We start from the raw sequence: 13174 nt of genomic DNA on the forward strand, positions 1-13174 counted from the left end.
GGCACGGTAACAGATTTAAAGTATATCTTTATTTTTTATTATGGATATAGGGGACACAACACCCATCAAAAGGGCCACCAGAAGCTGGAGTACTTGAGAAGTCATGGGCAGGTATGTTGCCTCTAAACCACCTACTTTACCTATAACTAAAGTATTTTGAACTCTTACCCATTTTTCAACCTCTGGCATAAGAAACTTACCATTATTCCTAATGCTCCAATGCCCTGCTTTATATTTGCCCCCCTGTCCCCCCCCCCCCACACACACACACACACACAATGCCCTGCTTTATATTTGCCCCCCTGTCCCCCCCCCCCCTAGTTTGCATTGCACTACAGGAGTAGCTGTGGTGTAAGATGATATTTCCAATACAGGTAGTCCCCGGGTTACATATGAGATAGGGACTGTAGGTTTGTTCTTAAGTTGAATTTGTAGGTAAGTCGGAACAGGTACATTATTTTAATAAATGCAATTAGGACAGATATTTGTCTCAACATATTAGGCAGCGTGGTGTCAGTTACTGTATAAAATCCAAGCTGTGAGTTAATCACAAAGCAAAAGAAAAAAAAAAAAAACTTTATGGAGCCTAGACATTCATTAACTTACTAAGCAAGCTTTGCTTTGATATGCAAAAAGAAACAACTGCAGAGTTTGTCCTGGTCATTAAAGAGTTACAAGAGGCTGCAGAAAGAGCTCACCCCCTAATAAGTCTTTAAGATCACCCACAACCTCAGCTGTGTTTAGCAAAAGATTTCTTCTGCAAGTCATACAATCTGCCCCCTCCCCCCTCTGAGGATATCTAGAAGTGGTTCGTTTGTCAGATGTCCTTAACCCGGGGACTACACTGAGAAATACAATGGAACAATGGTAATGTTACATTGTATTTAGACCCCTTTCACACCACACAGTTAGCTAATTCCAGGTGTATTTTAAACAGCTGCTTGCACTCAAGAGCAGCAAACCACAAAGCAAGTTATTGCATTTGCACATGTTGTCCTTGTTGTTCCGTTTTTCCTTCAGAAGCCAGAAGCAACTTGTCGCTTTCAGGAAACTCTGCGATTGACCACAGCTGCAGACACGTGCACTGAATGGTTCCCAACAGCTCCCAGTTGAATGGAAGCACTTGAGCCTGCGGTAGAATGCTGTGATCAACTGCAAACCTGAAAAAAACTAGTTAAACCAGCAGTATATTGTTGTGGTCAATGGCAAGTCTAAAAGAGATTTTATTTTATATATTCATGTGTAAATCAAAGGAGTGATCTTTTGATTTCTATGTGACATCAGTTAATGCAGCCACACAAGTACAATGGACCCCTATATTAAAATATTTATTATTCCTGCAAAGGAAATATTAGCAAAACAAAAACATTTTATATATATATATTACTTTGTTATTCTAAAGCAGAACTAAACCTAAATGATAAAATGTTGCAAACAGGCAGGTTTTTTTTTTTAATAAAAAATGAATAAGCAATGTCACTTCTACAATAAATAAACTTACCTGCCTGAACACAACTTTAATACAAGTGGGAACATTTGGTTATGTAAAGGAATGCCGTTCTCCTTCCTATTTTAGGTGGGCTCACTCACTAGGACAGCTTCAATGCTGTAAGTGTACCCATGCTGCCAAACCCTTCAATATCATTAAAAGACCGAACCTTTCAGCGTATGCTTAGTTCTACAATAACTCCTTATTACAACCTTTCATAATCCCTAACCCTGTGGATTTGAAAACCTTTTGAAAATCAGTTAATTTTTCAAAAATCACATGGGAATGGAAACAACATTATTCTTCTCACTATCCTACCTGACTATCAAGTGAAATCTCTAACATCACATGACAATAATCTTCATCTTCTTACAATGACCAATAAATACGGCTAACAATTTTATTACAGTTTCTACCACACCCCTGAGGAAGCCCAAGAACAAAACGTGTCGGATTCATGATCACTGTTCTGTTTGTTTACTGTATCTCCATAATCTTTTTTCAAGTTGGATTTTTGTACGGGTTACGGATAGTAGAATTCTATTTTGAAATAAAACATCTAAGCCCCATGACTAAATGAGGGCTTAGGGTCTAGTTTGTCATAAAATATTCTTTGATTGTAACTTCATTTCTCCTCTTTTGCCTTTCATCTTTCAAGTTTTCCTGATCGCAACTTTGGGTGTACCATCTTCAACTGCTCCTCTTCCTAGTTCCAATCTTGATCGGCCGGGCTAGAATGAAGAAACTTCTGCACATATGCTGGAATCCCACAACGAATTGTGCTCAGTGTACATTGAAGGAAAGTCACAGAAACCATATAAAAGCCTCAAATTCTATACAGAGCTAAAATGGTTAAATGAGCGACTGGCTCACCCCAGCATCATGGTAGGTGGGCACAGGATTTATTCCCCATTAGAAAAACAAAAATACTCTTTATTCCCCGGTAGGAAAAGAAGAAAAACATCAATGAACATTTCAGTGACTCTTTTAAAGCCGTGCCACACAAAACAGAAGACTTGAAACATACTTTATTCTGTAGGATATTTCATCATCCCGCTTTCCTGAGATGCCGAATTTTCATGCAAAGTACATTAAAGCACTTTCTTCCCTCTTCAGAGTCATCTTTGATGTTTGCAGGTAGGAGAGAGAGGGCCAGCACAAGCAGAGACACTCATAGGTCTCTGCTATATCCTGCCCGATACAAATCCAGGAGTGTGCACCAGAAAGTAAAGCAGCTTTGAAGGATGTGATGAGGCATGTGTATGCAGAAGAGTCCTGTTATGTTTTCATTGCTTTCTCAACTCACATTTATTCAGATCAGAGTTTACAGTATAGAAATAACACTTATTCCATTATCTATATTCAGGGCAAGATTTTATAGAGGAACTCCAGTCTTGTCTTGCATGCAGTTGCCTCTCTTGTACTGACATTGTTTACTCTGATTTTACTGCGAACTTTAAGCTTCTCACAGTGTGCATTGAATACCACAGTAAGCCCGAGCCCACGCCATTTCCAATCAGCATCATCTAGCCTTTCCCAATCAGGGTTCCTCCAGAGGCTGCAATGAGCAATATGTGCCCCCCGGGTCAGTTTTAATGACACCAATGATTTTCTGTGCTCTCTGTAAGGGTTGCATTCTTCCTACTGGCCAGCAATGTAAGATGCATTTTTCACACTAATCACCAAGCTAACATAATGTGAGTTGTGGATATAGATTTTATAGAAGGGGTTCCCTAAAGACCTGAAAGTTATTTCAAGGGTCCCCCAATGGTATAAAGGTAGAGAAGGGCTGGTCTAGCCATTTCCCCCATAGCCTTACTGTCTGACGCACACCTTTCATTCATTTCAGTTCTTTTAATTATGGAGAATCAGCAAACAGGCAATGAAGCTATGTACAGCACCCTGCTAGCCTCTTTCACCAGCATTGCAGATTCAGCAATAATGCCACTAGATTTAAACTCAGGTATATAATAATAGCAGAATAACCTTCAGTTCTGAAGCTTGGTATAGATACCATATAGCCAGTCTCATGGTTTGGACTGATGTCCATCCGCTCTCAAAAGTATAGGAGCGTAGAAGTACAGCTCGTCCAATCATTTTAATTTCTCTCCACAACAAGCCCTACCAGGACTCCTAATGACTCCTAGCACTTCACTCAACTTACACAACCCCATCAGGAACTAGCATGCTCCTCAATACTCGGGGGCCTATTATTATCATTACTGGTTTTATGATGAAAACACAGGAGGTGACACATTGGGACAACCTACTTGAACAGATGTGGTCCGCCAGCTTCTCTGCATTGCCGGATGTCTGTCCTTCTGAAGACAAACCGAGTTCGTCCACTGGAAATATAAGAATTCAAAGTATATGACAGAGTAAAAAGGAAAAACATATTCAAGACATATATAAACATTAGAATAAAATATATTTCATTTCTAGTCCAAATTTGATTGCTGTGTAGACAACCCCAACAGTTCTTATTTCAGGCACACGATCGGACATTCAAACTGCAACCCAAGCTTAACCATCCACCATTTGTGGCATTGCTCCCAAGCAGTCCACATAGGACCAACATTCCCAAAGCCCCTTAATGGTGACACGACTGACGACGATGATCTAAAACAGGGTGCTTCTATCATTTCTAATCATCAGCATTTCAGCCGAGCACACAAGAAGAGAGAATATAAACCGTTAAGCTGCAGCTTATCAGACAGGAGGAGATTGGCATCTACTTCTGTTTAAATATTTAGAAGAGTGTAATTAGCCAACAATTAAAACTTGTTCAAGAGAAAAAACATCTTAGATAGCTTGATGATGAAGGTAATTTAAATGCTACTTCATGAAATGAACCCAGATAGAGACATGGCTGCATTAAACATTCATTTGATGGGAGAGTAATGATGCCATAGATCAGAATAAACTGCTACAGCCATTACCAAGCTCTTTTATATCAAAGGGTCAACAAGGTGTATTTACTAATGTGTGCCAGAGATAAGAAGGGAGTCAATGAATCCTTAACCAAGGATGGGTAAAGAACTGCTCCAGCCTCACCGGAATCGCTTTACCTATCTCGCTTCCTATCCTTGTATACCAACGCTTACCCATCCAATTTACGGGGATGCGGCATGGTCTCATGGTAACATAGGAAAGTATACTGAACATACTAAGGCTGTGAATACACATGCAGATGCAGCCACCTAAAATCTGCAACATACATAGCCTTTGTCAGTGATGGACTGTTGTAGATATGGGAAGCCAAGGCAGGTAGCCACCACCAAAGGCTTTGCTTTTTAGAGGAACAAGGGTACAACTGTATGGAAACCATCACACATGTGCTCCTCAGTGACATTATATTTTAATGTGTTACAATAATGCACCAGAAAACGATTTAGGACTGTTCATTACTATTGCATTGTGCAGGGCATTGATGAGAATCCAGATCTGGCATTGTGCTCTAATTGTGTATATCTGTTCCATATTGGCACTCTATGTGCAATAACGTATGCGATATGAAAGTGATTATTTTGTATTTTTTGCAGTAGAGTAAGGTCCAGCTAGGTCTTCAAATGAGGTACTAGTTTCTCCCAAGATAGAGTTGGTACTGAAAGGACCTTAGATTGTTTTGGATACTAGAAAGCCCCTAAATAGTATTGGGTACTAGATGGTTTCTAAATATTGTTGGGTACCGGATGGCTCCTGGATAGTGTTAAGGACTCGATGGTCCGTAGATGGTTCCTAGATGGTGTTGTGTATTAGATGGTTCCTAGATAGTGTTGGGTATTACATGGTTTCTAGATGGTGTTGGGTACTAGATGGTGTTGGATAGTAGATGATTCCTGGATAGTGTTGGGTACTAGGTAGTCCCTAGTTGGTGCTGGGTACCAGATGGTCCCAAGATGGTGTTGGGTACTAGTTGATGTCTAGGATATAATAAATACTGGAAGGTCTCAAAACGGTGTTGGGTACTTACCCAGGGAAGATGTTGCTTTGCCAACTACATAGACAGGTTTGGAATTCCACTTATTTTTTAAAGAATGCGCCCAAGCTGTAAGAATGTTAAACCAGAGAACACATTAGTAAAGAAAAATAAAGCATAAATATTATCTAATAGATAGATATAAATTATATCTGCACTGACCACCGCAATACAGCTTCTAGAATAGGCAGGAAGACTTGACAGAACTCAATCCTCCATCAATATAAATAAGGAGCTCCAGTTAGATATAAATGGCAAAGTGCCCAGAACATATGTATATATATATAAATAAATAAATATATATATTCTATAAGCACCAGGATTTTTGTCCATTGTGAACAGAAATAGATCAAGCCTCAGGAGACCTCCAGTTTACTTTAAAAGACCCAATACTGTCCATTTGTACGTCTGTGGTATGCAATATTTATTGTAGCTACCATTTCCACTGTGGAAAATATCAGTTTTTAGTACTTGAACATTTATGTTGTTTAAGAGCTATGTATCATGTTAAAGCTGTCATACGTTTTGTTTTGTTTTTTCATTATATAAAGGAGTATATAAATTTTCATCCCTTATTGAATAGCTCACTTATTGATTTTCTCCAGCATCTTTTAGCAACTTCCTATTTGTATGCATTTGCACCAGCATCAACTGCACATAATGGACCGGATTTATGAAAGCTCTCCAAGGCTGGAGGAGATATCTTTTCATCAGTGGACCTGGGTGATCCAGCAAACCTGGAATAAATTTGGTCCAGGATTAAAAACATTTGCTAGCAAATAGCCTTGTAAGGCTATTTTGACTTTGAATCACCCAGGTTCACTGATGGAAGTGTAACCTCTCCAGCCTTGTAGAGCTTTAATAAATCTGGCCCAATATCTCAGGACTGGTTTACCTTTGGTGACATGGATGAACCATGACTATGTAATCTGTGCTAGCACAGCCACTGGTAGTCTCCATAAGTATCACCGGTCACAACACAGGAGAAAAAAATCGTTACATAACTGGAAGTGCTTGAACAAGGCAATTTAACCTATATAGTTTTTTATTAAAAATAGCATGTTTAAAAAGATTGAAAACAACTTGTGTACTTTAAAATCAGAGTCCTGATTCAACCTCACGCAAATTGCACTGATTTTTCAATCAAACTCTGTAGGTGAAGCATTGGATTGGCTCAGTTTCAAGGCAGTGCAAGTTGCAGAAAAATGTGGCATTTTCTGTATCTCCCTCACTGGACCTGATTTATTACAGCTCACCAAGGCTGGAGAGGATACACTTCACCAGCAAACCTGAAATGAATCTGGTCTAGGATTCAAAACATTTGTTAGCAAATGGCAAATGACTTTGAATAAATCTATTCCAGGTTTTCTGGATTACCCATCCTCACTGGTGAAGGTGTATTCTCTCCAACCTTGGGGAGATTTATTAAAATCGGGCCCACTATCTCTGGAGAGTAGATGTGTTGTATTCTTTTTTTTTTTCTTGGGTGCCAACTCACCTTTACCTCCTAATTATTGATTTCCAAGGTCTGGCATTGGCTCCAAATACATAAACTGACAGTGCTGAGGCTGTGTGTCAGTTTATGTATCAGCAAGGTATCAGGATATCTCCCTTCATGTCACCAGGATACTGAGAAATAGGAAATCTCCCTAATACAAAGTTTTCATTTTTTCACCATGTACAAAATATAAATAAAAACTTTTGTCCAATTAACATTTGAACTAAATGGCATCAGGTGACATGAATATACTGACCTTGCAATCACAAATCAGATCTCCCGTGATCTCATAGTGTCACTCACTATCTATCTAGGTTTAGTTGCCAGGCTGACAACAAATTTACATAAATGCAAAATCATGGAATTGTATTTTCCTTTCCACCTCAATGTTATTAACCTCTGCAATTCAATGCATTTTAATAGTTTGTCTTCTCCTCCTCCGATGTAATTATCTAAAGGTACCTCATCCCTTTTGCCGAATTAATGCTTTTATTGGTATTAAAGAAAAAAAATAAATACAAATGCCAGGGGCTAATTTTGTGCAAGGGTTCTAATAACCTTCTACAACATATTAGCAATGATTAAAGATTTCACGGTATGTGATTTTTCAGCTTAAAAATCAAAGGCCTAATTAAAAATCTAAATGAGACAGCAATATTACATTTTCCGAGGAGGTTAATTTACAATAATTTCTTGAGTGGGACACTCTAATTGAAAACAAAATGCTGTTATCTTTATTTAATTATAAGCTGACATCACGGGCTTATTGGAAATGTCACCATAGGCAGTACAAATCGGCATTAGACATCAGGGTTTATGGGAAGGGCGCTTCCCCGACGCAATCTACATATCGGCAATTGTGAATGGAATCCAGCAGATTTTACTTGCTGCATTAACTCCCTGTATGTGGAATGGCCAGGTAATATGGAAAAACTATGACAGTAAATTTCCAGCAACACCTCATCTACCTAAAGGTCAGGAGTTCCATAAAATATGTGTACTGGGTTCACATGTTTAAAGAGAAACCTATGGAGGCTGCCATTGATAATCTCCATCAGAAAATACTGATTATTATATTGATCCAATGCCTTTAAATACGGCCAATCACTTAATTATCAGCATAAAATGCTCAGCATAAGATCTGCCCTCCAACCCTTATTTCTCTCTTGAACTATTATATAGGCTCCTGTTTTGTACTGAAATTGCCTGCTCTGATTTCATTGCACACTGTGAGCTTCTTACAATGTGCATTAGAAGCTGCAGGGAGTGAGATAGAGCTGACTCATTTCCTGACTGGAGGACATCCAGCATCATCCACCCCTTGATTTTCGAACATTCTCCAAAAAACCTCCAAACTGCCTAAACTGCCTAATTTCTAATTCAAACATAACTCACTAGAAATTCTTCACTCCCTACCTGCTTACATTCAAGCATCCCTACACCCTGGGACTGCCTCATTGGTCACCCACTCATAGCATACTGAAATAAAGTCTCTGCACTCCCCTGAGGAAGCCATAAGGTGAAACGCGTTGGGTATAGGGACATTCTTCTTACTGTTTTGGTCTACTACTATGCTTAATAATTCGTTTTAAATTCCCACTTTTTATGGCACTTTTTATTCCCACATTTTATGGCATGCATGCTACCACTGTAATCTTTCTCCCATCTCCCATTTTTTTCACTGGCATCCAAAAAATGTGTTATGGAATGGGTTCCTCAAGATTTAGAAATAATTTAAAGGGTTCCCCTGGGTAAAAATGTTGAGAATGGCTGTTCCATAACACACTCACCTTCCTTGTTAGTGGATGTCTGCAGGCATAATGTCACAGCTTCTACTGCGCGGGGGCTTGTGAATATCAGACCTTCATAATTTTCTGGGTGGCAGAGCTTGGAAACAGAGAAGATAAAGATTTACACTCAGGAAATGTACACATAAAGAATATTATGTTTACCAACACAGAGATACCGTATTTTTCGGACCATAAGACGCACTTTTTTTCCTCCTAAAGTGGGGGGAAAATCAGGGTGCGTCCTGAGCTTCAGGAAGCTGCATTGCTGGAGGGGAGGTGCGTAAAGAGGAGTTCTGCTTTAAAGTAGTCTAAGGCTAATTTTTTGGGAAGTCACTTAACCTAGCAGTATGTTTTTGGGATGAGGGAGGACAACCCAAACATTGAGAAGATTCTGAACTGGGGAGAAGACCCAGGGGAAGATACTGGTGCTGAATAAAAAGCCCTTAAACACTGCATTGGACTTGGTAGGATGGGAGTATAGAGGAATTCTACTTTAAAATAGTAATTTAACCTTGTCAAACCTTAAAACGACAAGTTTACTTAAGACTGCACCTGGACCTTATATAGGTTTATATTCCAGGTGCCTCCAACCATCAAGATGCCCTACACAAGTCTATGAGGGCTCATAGACTACAAGTCTATGAGGGCTGTGGTTATTTCATCCTATTTTGTATAGTATAGTATAGTATGAGTACTGCAAATGAATATATATATTATATATATATGTATTACATATATATATATATATATATATATATATATTCAAGAAAATGTTATAAGCACCTGCACAGACATGTAGCTGTATCATTTTTAGTTTGTGTGTCGGCTAAATAAATTAGTTTTTTTAAATATTTGCTCAGGTGATTACGTTCTTTATGTATTATTGTATACTTTTTTTAAACCATATCAATTTGTATTCCAATGTAATCATGGCATTAGAGCGTAGGACCATGCTGTACAGAAAAAATAGTTGCCATTTACTCATTTGTATTGATAATATGGTCTTTTTATCCTTCGGCATATATAGACCTTTATGAATCCTGTTCCTTCAGATGTAAGTCCCCCTACTAGTACACTGTAACAGGCTTAATCCATCAGCACGGATAGAGTGGCAGTAATAAACTAGATTAAGGTTGGTAATAGAATAAAGTAAGATTATACCTTGTCATAGAGCTGCTCCAGTGACACAAATTTAAAGGATAACACAGGGATTAGTGTTGCTTGCAGTCCATGGGATGACAACTCCTAAGGAGGAAGATAAGCCTTGGTAATGTATGCATATAATGAGTATAATGGAAGAATCAAACTTCATTTGCATAATGGCAATCTGTAAATTGAGTTTGCAATCATTACTGTGTTCTGCTGACCCTGGTACAGTTACGACATTAGAGAAAATGTCAGCAGGGCCATACTTACCGCAATAATAATTTATTAATTTACTTTCCATCCACAATGTTCTCCTGTGGAGAGCAAGATTTAGGCCACTCTGATCAGACCTTGCATGGGGTTACCGAGTCTCTCCGTGCTTCTATGGTGCTGGTGCCAGGTAACTGACCGTTCTGATACCAAAATGCTAAATCATAAAAACAACAGGAGGCAGCCACATGGTTCCCAATACTGTTCTTCAAACAGTTAATGAAGGGTAACGTGGGGGCCAGAAGACTGGTAACTATATAATGTACACAGGGCTTATATTTGGGTAAACCATTTATGTTCTCTAAGAGTTTATCTCATCAATGGGATGAGATAATTGATGAGATGATTGATAGTTGGGAGAATTTTGCATTTTTATTGAAATGAACCTGTTGGTATGTCGTGCAGCACACTTTAAAATTGTATAGTCTGAAGATGACTTTAAAGCATGCCTGCCATGAAAGAGATATGGCAGTTTACGTTTTGACGTCTGTTTTCTAAATCATACACACAGGATGAGCATACAGATTGGGTGTTCTGACCCGGCTTATCTGCATATCTGTTCCACGTGAGTTACTGAACAATTCTAATAAGAGGATCAGAAATATAGTCAGGTAACTATCATTTGATGAAAACCATCGATACAAGTAATACACTGGGCCTACAAATCATATCTAATCCCAAGAACATAAGGCTATGTACACATGGCAGCTCAATCTTTCTTCATATGAAAGGTTGGACTCATCTTGGGCTAGAACCTAACACGTGTACAGCAGGCGCCCAACGTCATTCATGGATCTATCAGGATGAATCGATAAATGACATCAAGTGCCTTCTGGATGATGGCAAATGGCCACTGTACAAGGCAATGGAGAAGAGCACAGCGGGGTGCCACTCGCTCATTCTCCCTCTCCATTGAACAGAACAGCACTTTGTATGCTTTCCTCTCCATATAACAGGCCACCGAGTAGTCCGTCAGTACAGCACTTGTTCATTTCTACTGTCACCTATAACAATCACTAATGATCATTTTGGGCAACAATGATTGTGACAACAAGTGTCTACAAGGAACTACAATCTTCCCTTGCAGCTTTACTAGTCTGTTTTACTCACACTCTCTGCAATCTTCTTCACAGCCCCAACTTGCCTTGTGCAACCATCTTTACACAGCTGCTTTCTCTTTCTCTGTTCAGATGTGCTCTTTTTCCTTCTACCCTTGGTGTTTTGACACATTGGGCCTGAATTATTAAAGTTCTACAAGATTGGAGAAGAGAATATCATTTGGGAATTTGAGTGACGCAGGAAACCTGGAACAAAATTTGTACAGCAGAGGTCCCCAACCCCTGGTCCTCCACCCACTAGTGTGCCAGGAGCGTCTGCCAGAGCTGCGGGCCACGTCTCCAGGAGACATTGCAGGGTCAGGGTGGTATGGTGTCTTTGGTTCAGAGCTGCGATGAGAGAGAGGGCAGGTTCTGGCATCATGACGTCACTCTGGGTGGAAGTTACTTCCCTTTTGCGCATGCGAGGTCCGTAGTCCATGCATTGAGTGGTCTGCAATGTGCAAAGGTTGGGGACCACTGTACAAGACTGAAAATATTTGCTGAATAACAGCAAATAATTTTTTAGGAAATGTATTCCAGGTTTGCTGGCTCACCCAGGTTCTTCCATGATAGTCTATATTCTCCAGTTTTGAAGAGCCTTAAAGCGTACCTAAACTCGGACATTTCACTTTACATAAAAGACAACCCTTTTATGTAAGGTAAAAAATCAGTTTGTTTGTTTTTATTTACTGCAACACCGCCTAGGTCGAGAATGAATGGGAGCGCAATCCCTCCTAGGATACCTACGTCACGCATTCCGGGAGGCTCTCGGGTGCGCCTTCTGTGCATGAAGCCTTTTCGTAAAAAGGGAAAAAAATTGCCAATCTCACACATGCGCAGTGAGATCAGCAAGTTTTTTCCCAAAATACATCACCCGATCTTGCGCCTGGGTCGGGTGACGTAGGAAGAAGAACCCAAAAAAGAGGCGGATATGGCAGCGCCCGGAGTGCTGGCCCAAAGACGGATGCCAGGACGACACGGGACCCGAGAAACCTCCGGACCGATCGACTGCGCTGCGGGATTGAAGGTAAGTAGAATTTTTTTTGTTTTGGGCATTTTTCAGTTTACTTCCTCTTTAAATAATATCGTGCCCAGGATGTACTCCCTTTCCACTTAGTCTGGGACCTCTCTGTTCTTTTAGTGGAACACACTGTCACATATAAAACCAGATCACCCCCTCTCTCAAACATCCCTGCTCTCTCCTTTTCATGCACGGCTTGTCCAACAAAGACGGTTAACAAAAGCCCTAAGTCAAATTTAGTCTGGGACTACCTGGAGTTTAAAGGAAAACTGGGTCAATTATTGATAACATTTTGTTTTTCATCAGTTTTTATCATGGGGTCCATTTATAAAGTAGAATCTGGCATTCACTGAAACATTCTCTGGTGGTGAATCTTCCAGGTCCAAATGTTTCAATGGCAGTAATTGTCTACCAATTTGTCAGCAAATATCTGATTCCCTGTTTTGTAAATACACCCTATAGATGTACAATGTTTTTTTAGATGATAAAGAATTCCCAGAGCACTATGAACCATCTAAAGACGCAATACATCAGTGGCTTCATCCGTGGAGGTATCCTATTGAAACCTCACATTGAGCCATTGATTAAAGGAATACCTGTTCTGTGTCATTGCTTGTGTATGCAAATTATATATCGAGCTTTATAAATACCAGTTTGTTTGTTTTTTGTCAAAGGTGTGAAAAGGGAGTGGAAACTGCCATCTGCTGGCTAAGAAACACTGCAAAAATGTTATGCAAACTAAACTTTTACCATATTCAATGTTTTTAGCTCTGATTATAATTATTTAAGAAAAGAAACCTCTAATAATCCACAATAAAGAATTAGTTCTCAGATGGGGGTATGTAATTCCCTGGGCTCACATTGGGTGCTATATCAAGTATAAG

The 13174-nt window shown here is 39.5% G+C and overlaps 1 protein-coding gene across 1 annotated transcript in view; it reads right to left on the reverse strand.

Moving 5' to 3' along the window:
* UROS (uroporphyrinogen III synthase) overlaps positions 1-13174 on the reverse strand; it is a 19760-nt gene that overhangs the window by 3102 nt on the left and 3484 nt on the right. Inside the window, exons 3-6 of the mRNA XM_072424683.1 lie at positions 9918-10001; positions 8757-8853; positions 5463-5537; positions 3760-3834 (exon numbers count right to left, since the gene is read on the reverse strand). Coding sequence (XP_072280784.1) covers positions 3760-3834; positions 5463-5537; positions 8757-8853; positions 9918-10001 — 331 coding nt within the window. The remainder of the gene's footprint in view (positions 1-3759; positions 3835-5462; positions 5538-8756; positions 8854-9917; positions 10002-13174) is intronic.

This window comes from Pyxicephalus adspersus, chromosome 10 (assembly GCF_032062135.1).
Source record: "Pyxicephalus adspersus chromosome 10, UCB_Pads_2.0, whole genome shotgun sequence".
Lineage (NCBI taxonomy): Eukaryota > Metazoa > Chordata > Amphibia > Anura > Pyxicephalidae > Pyxicephalus > Pyxicephalus adspersus.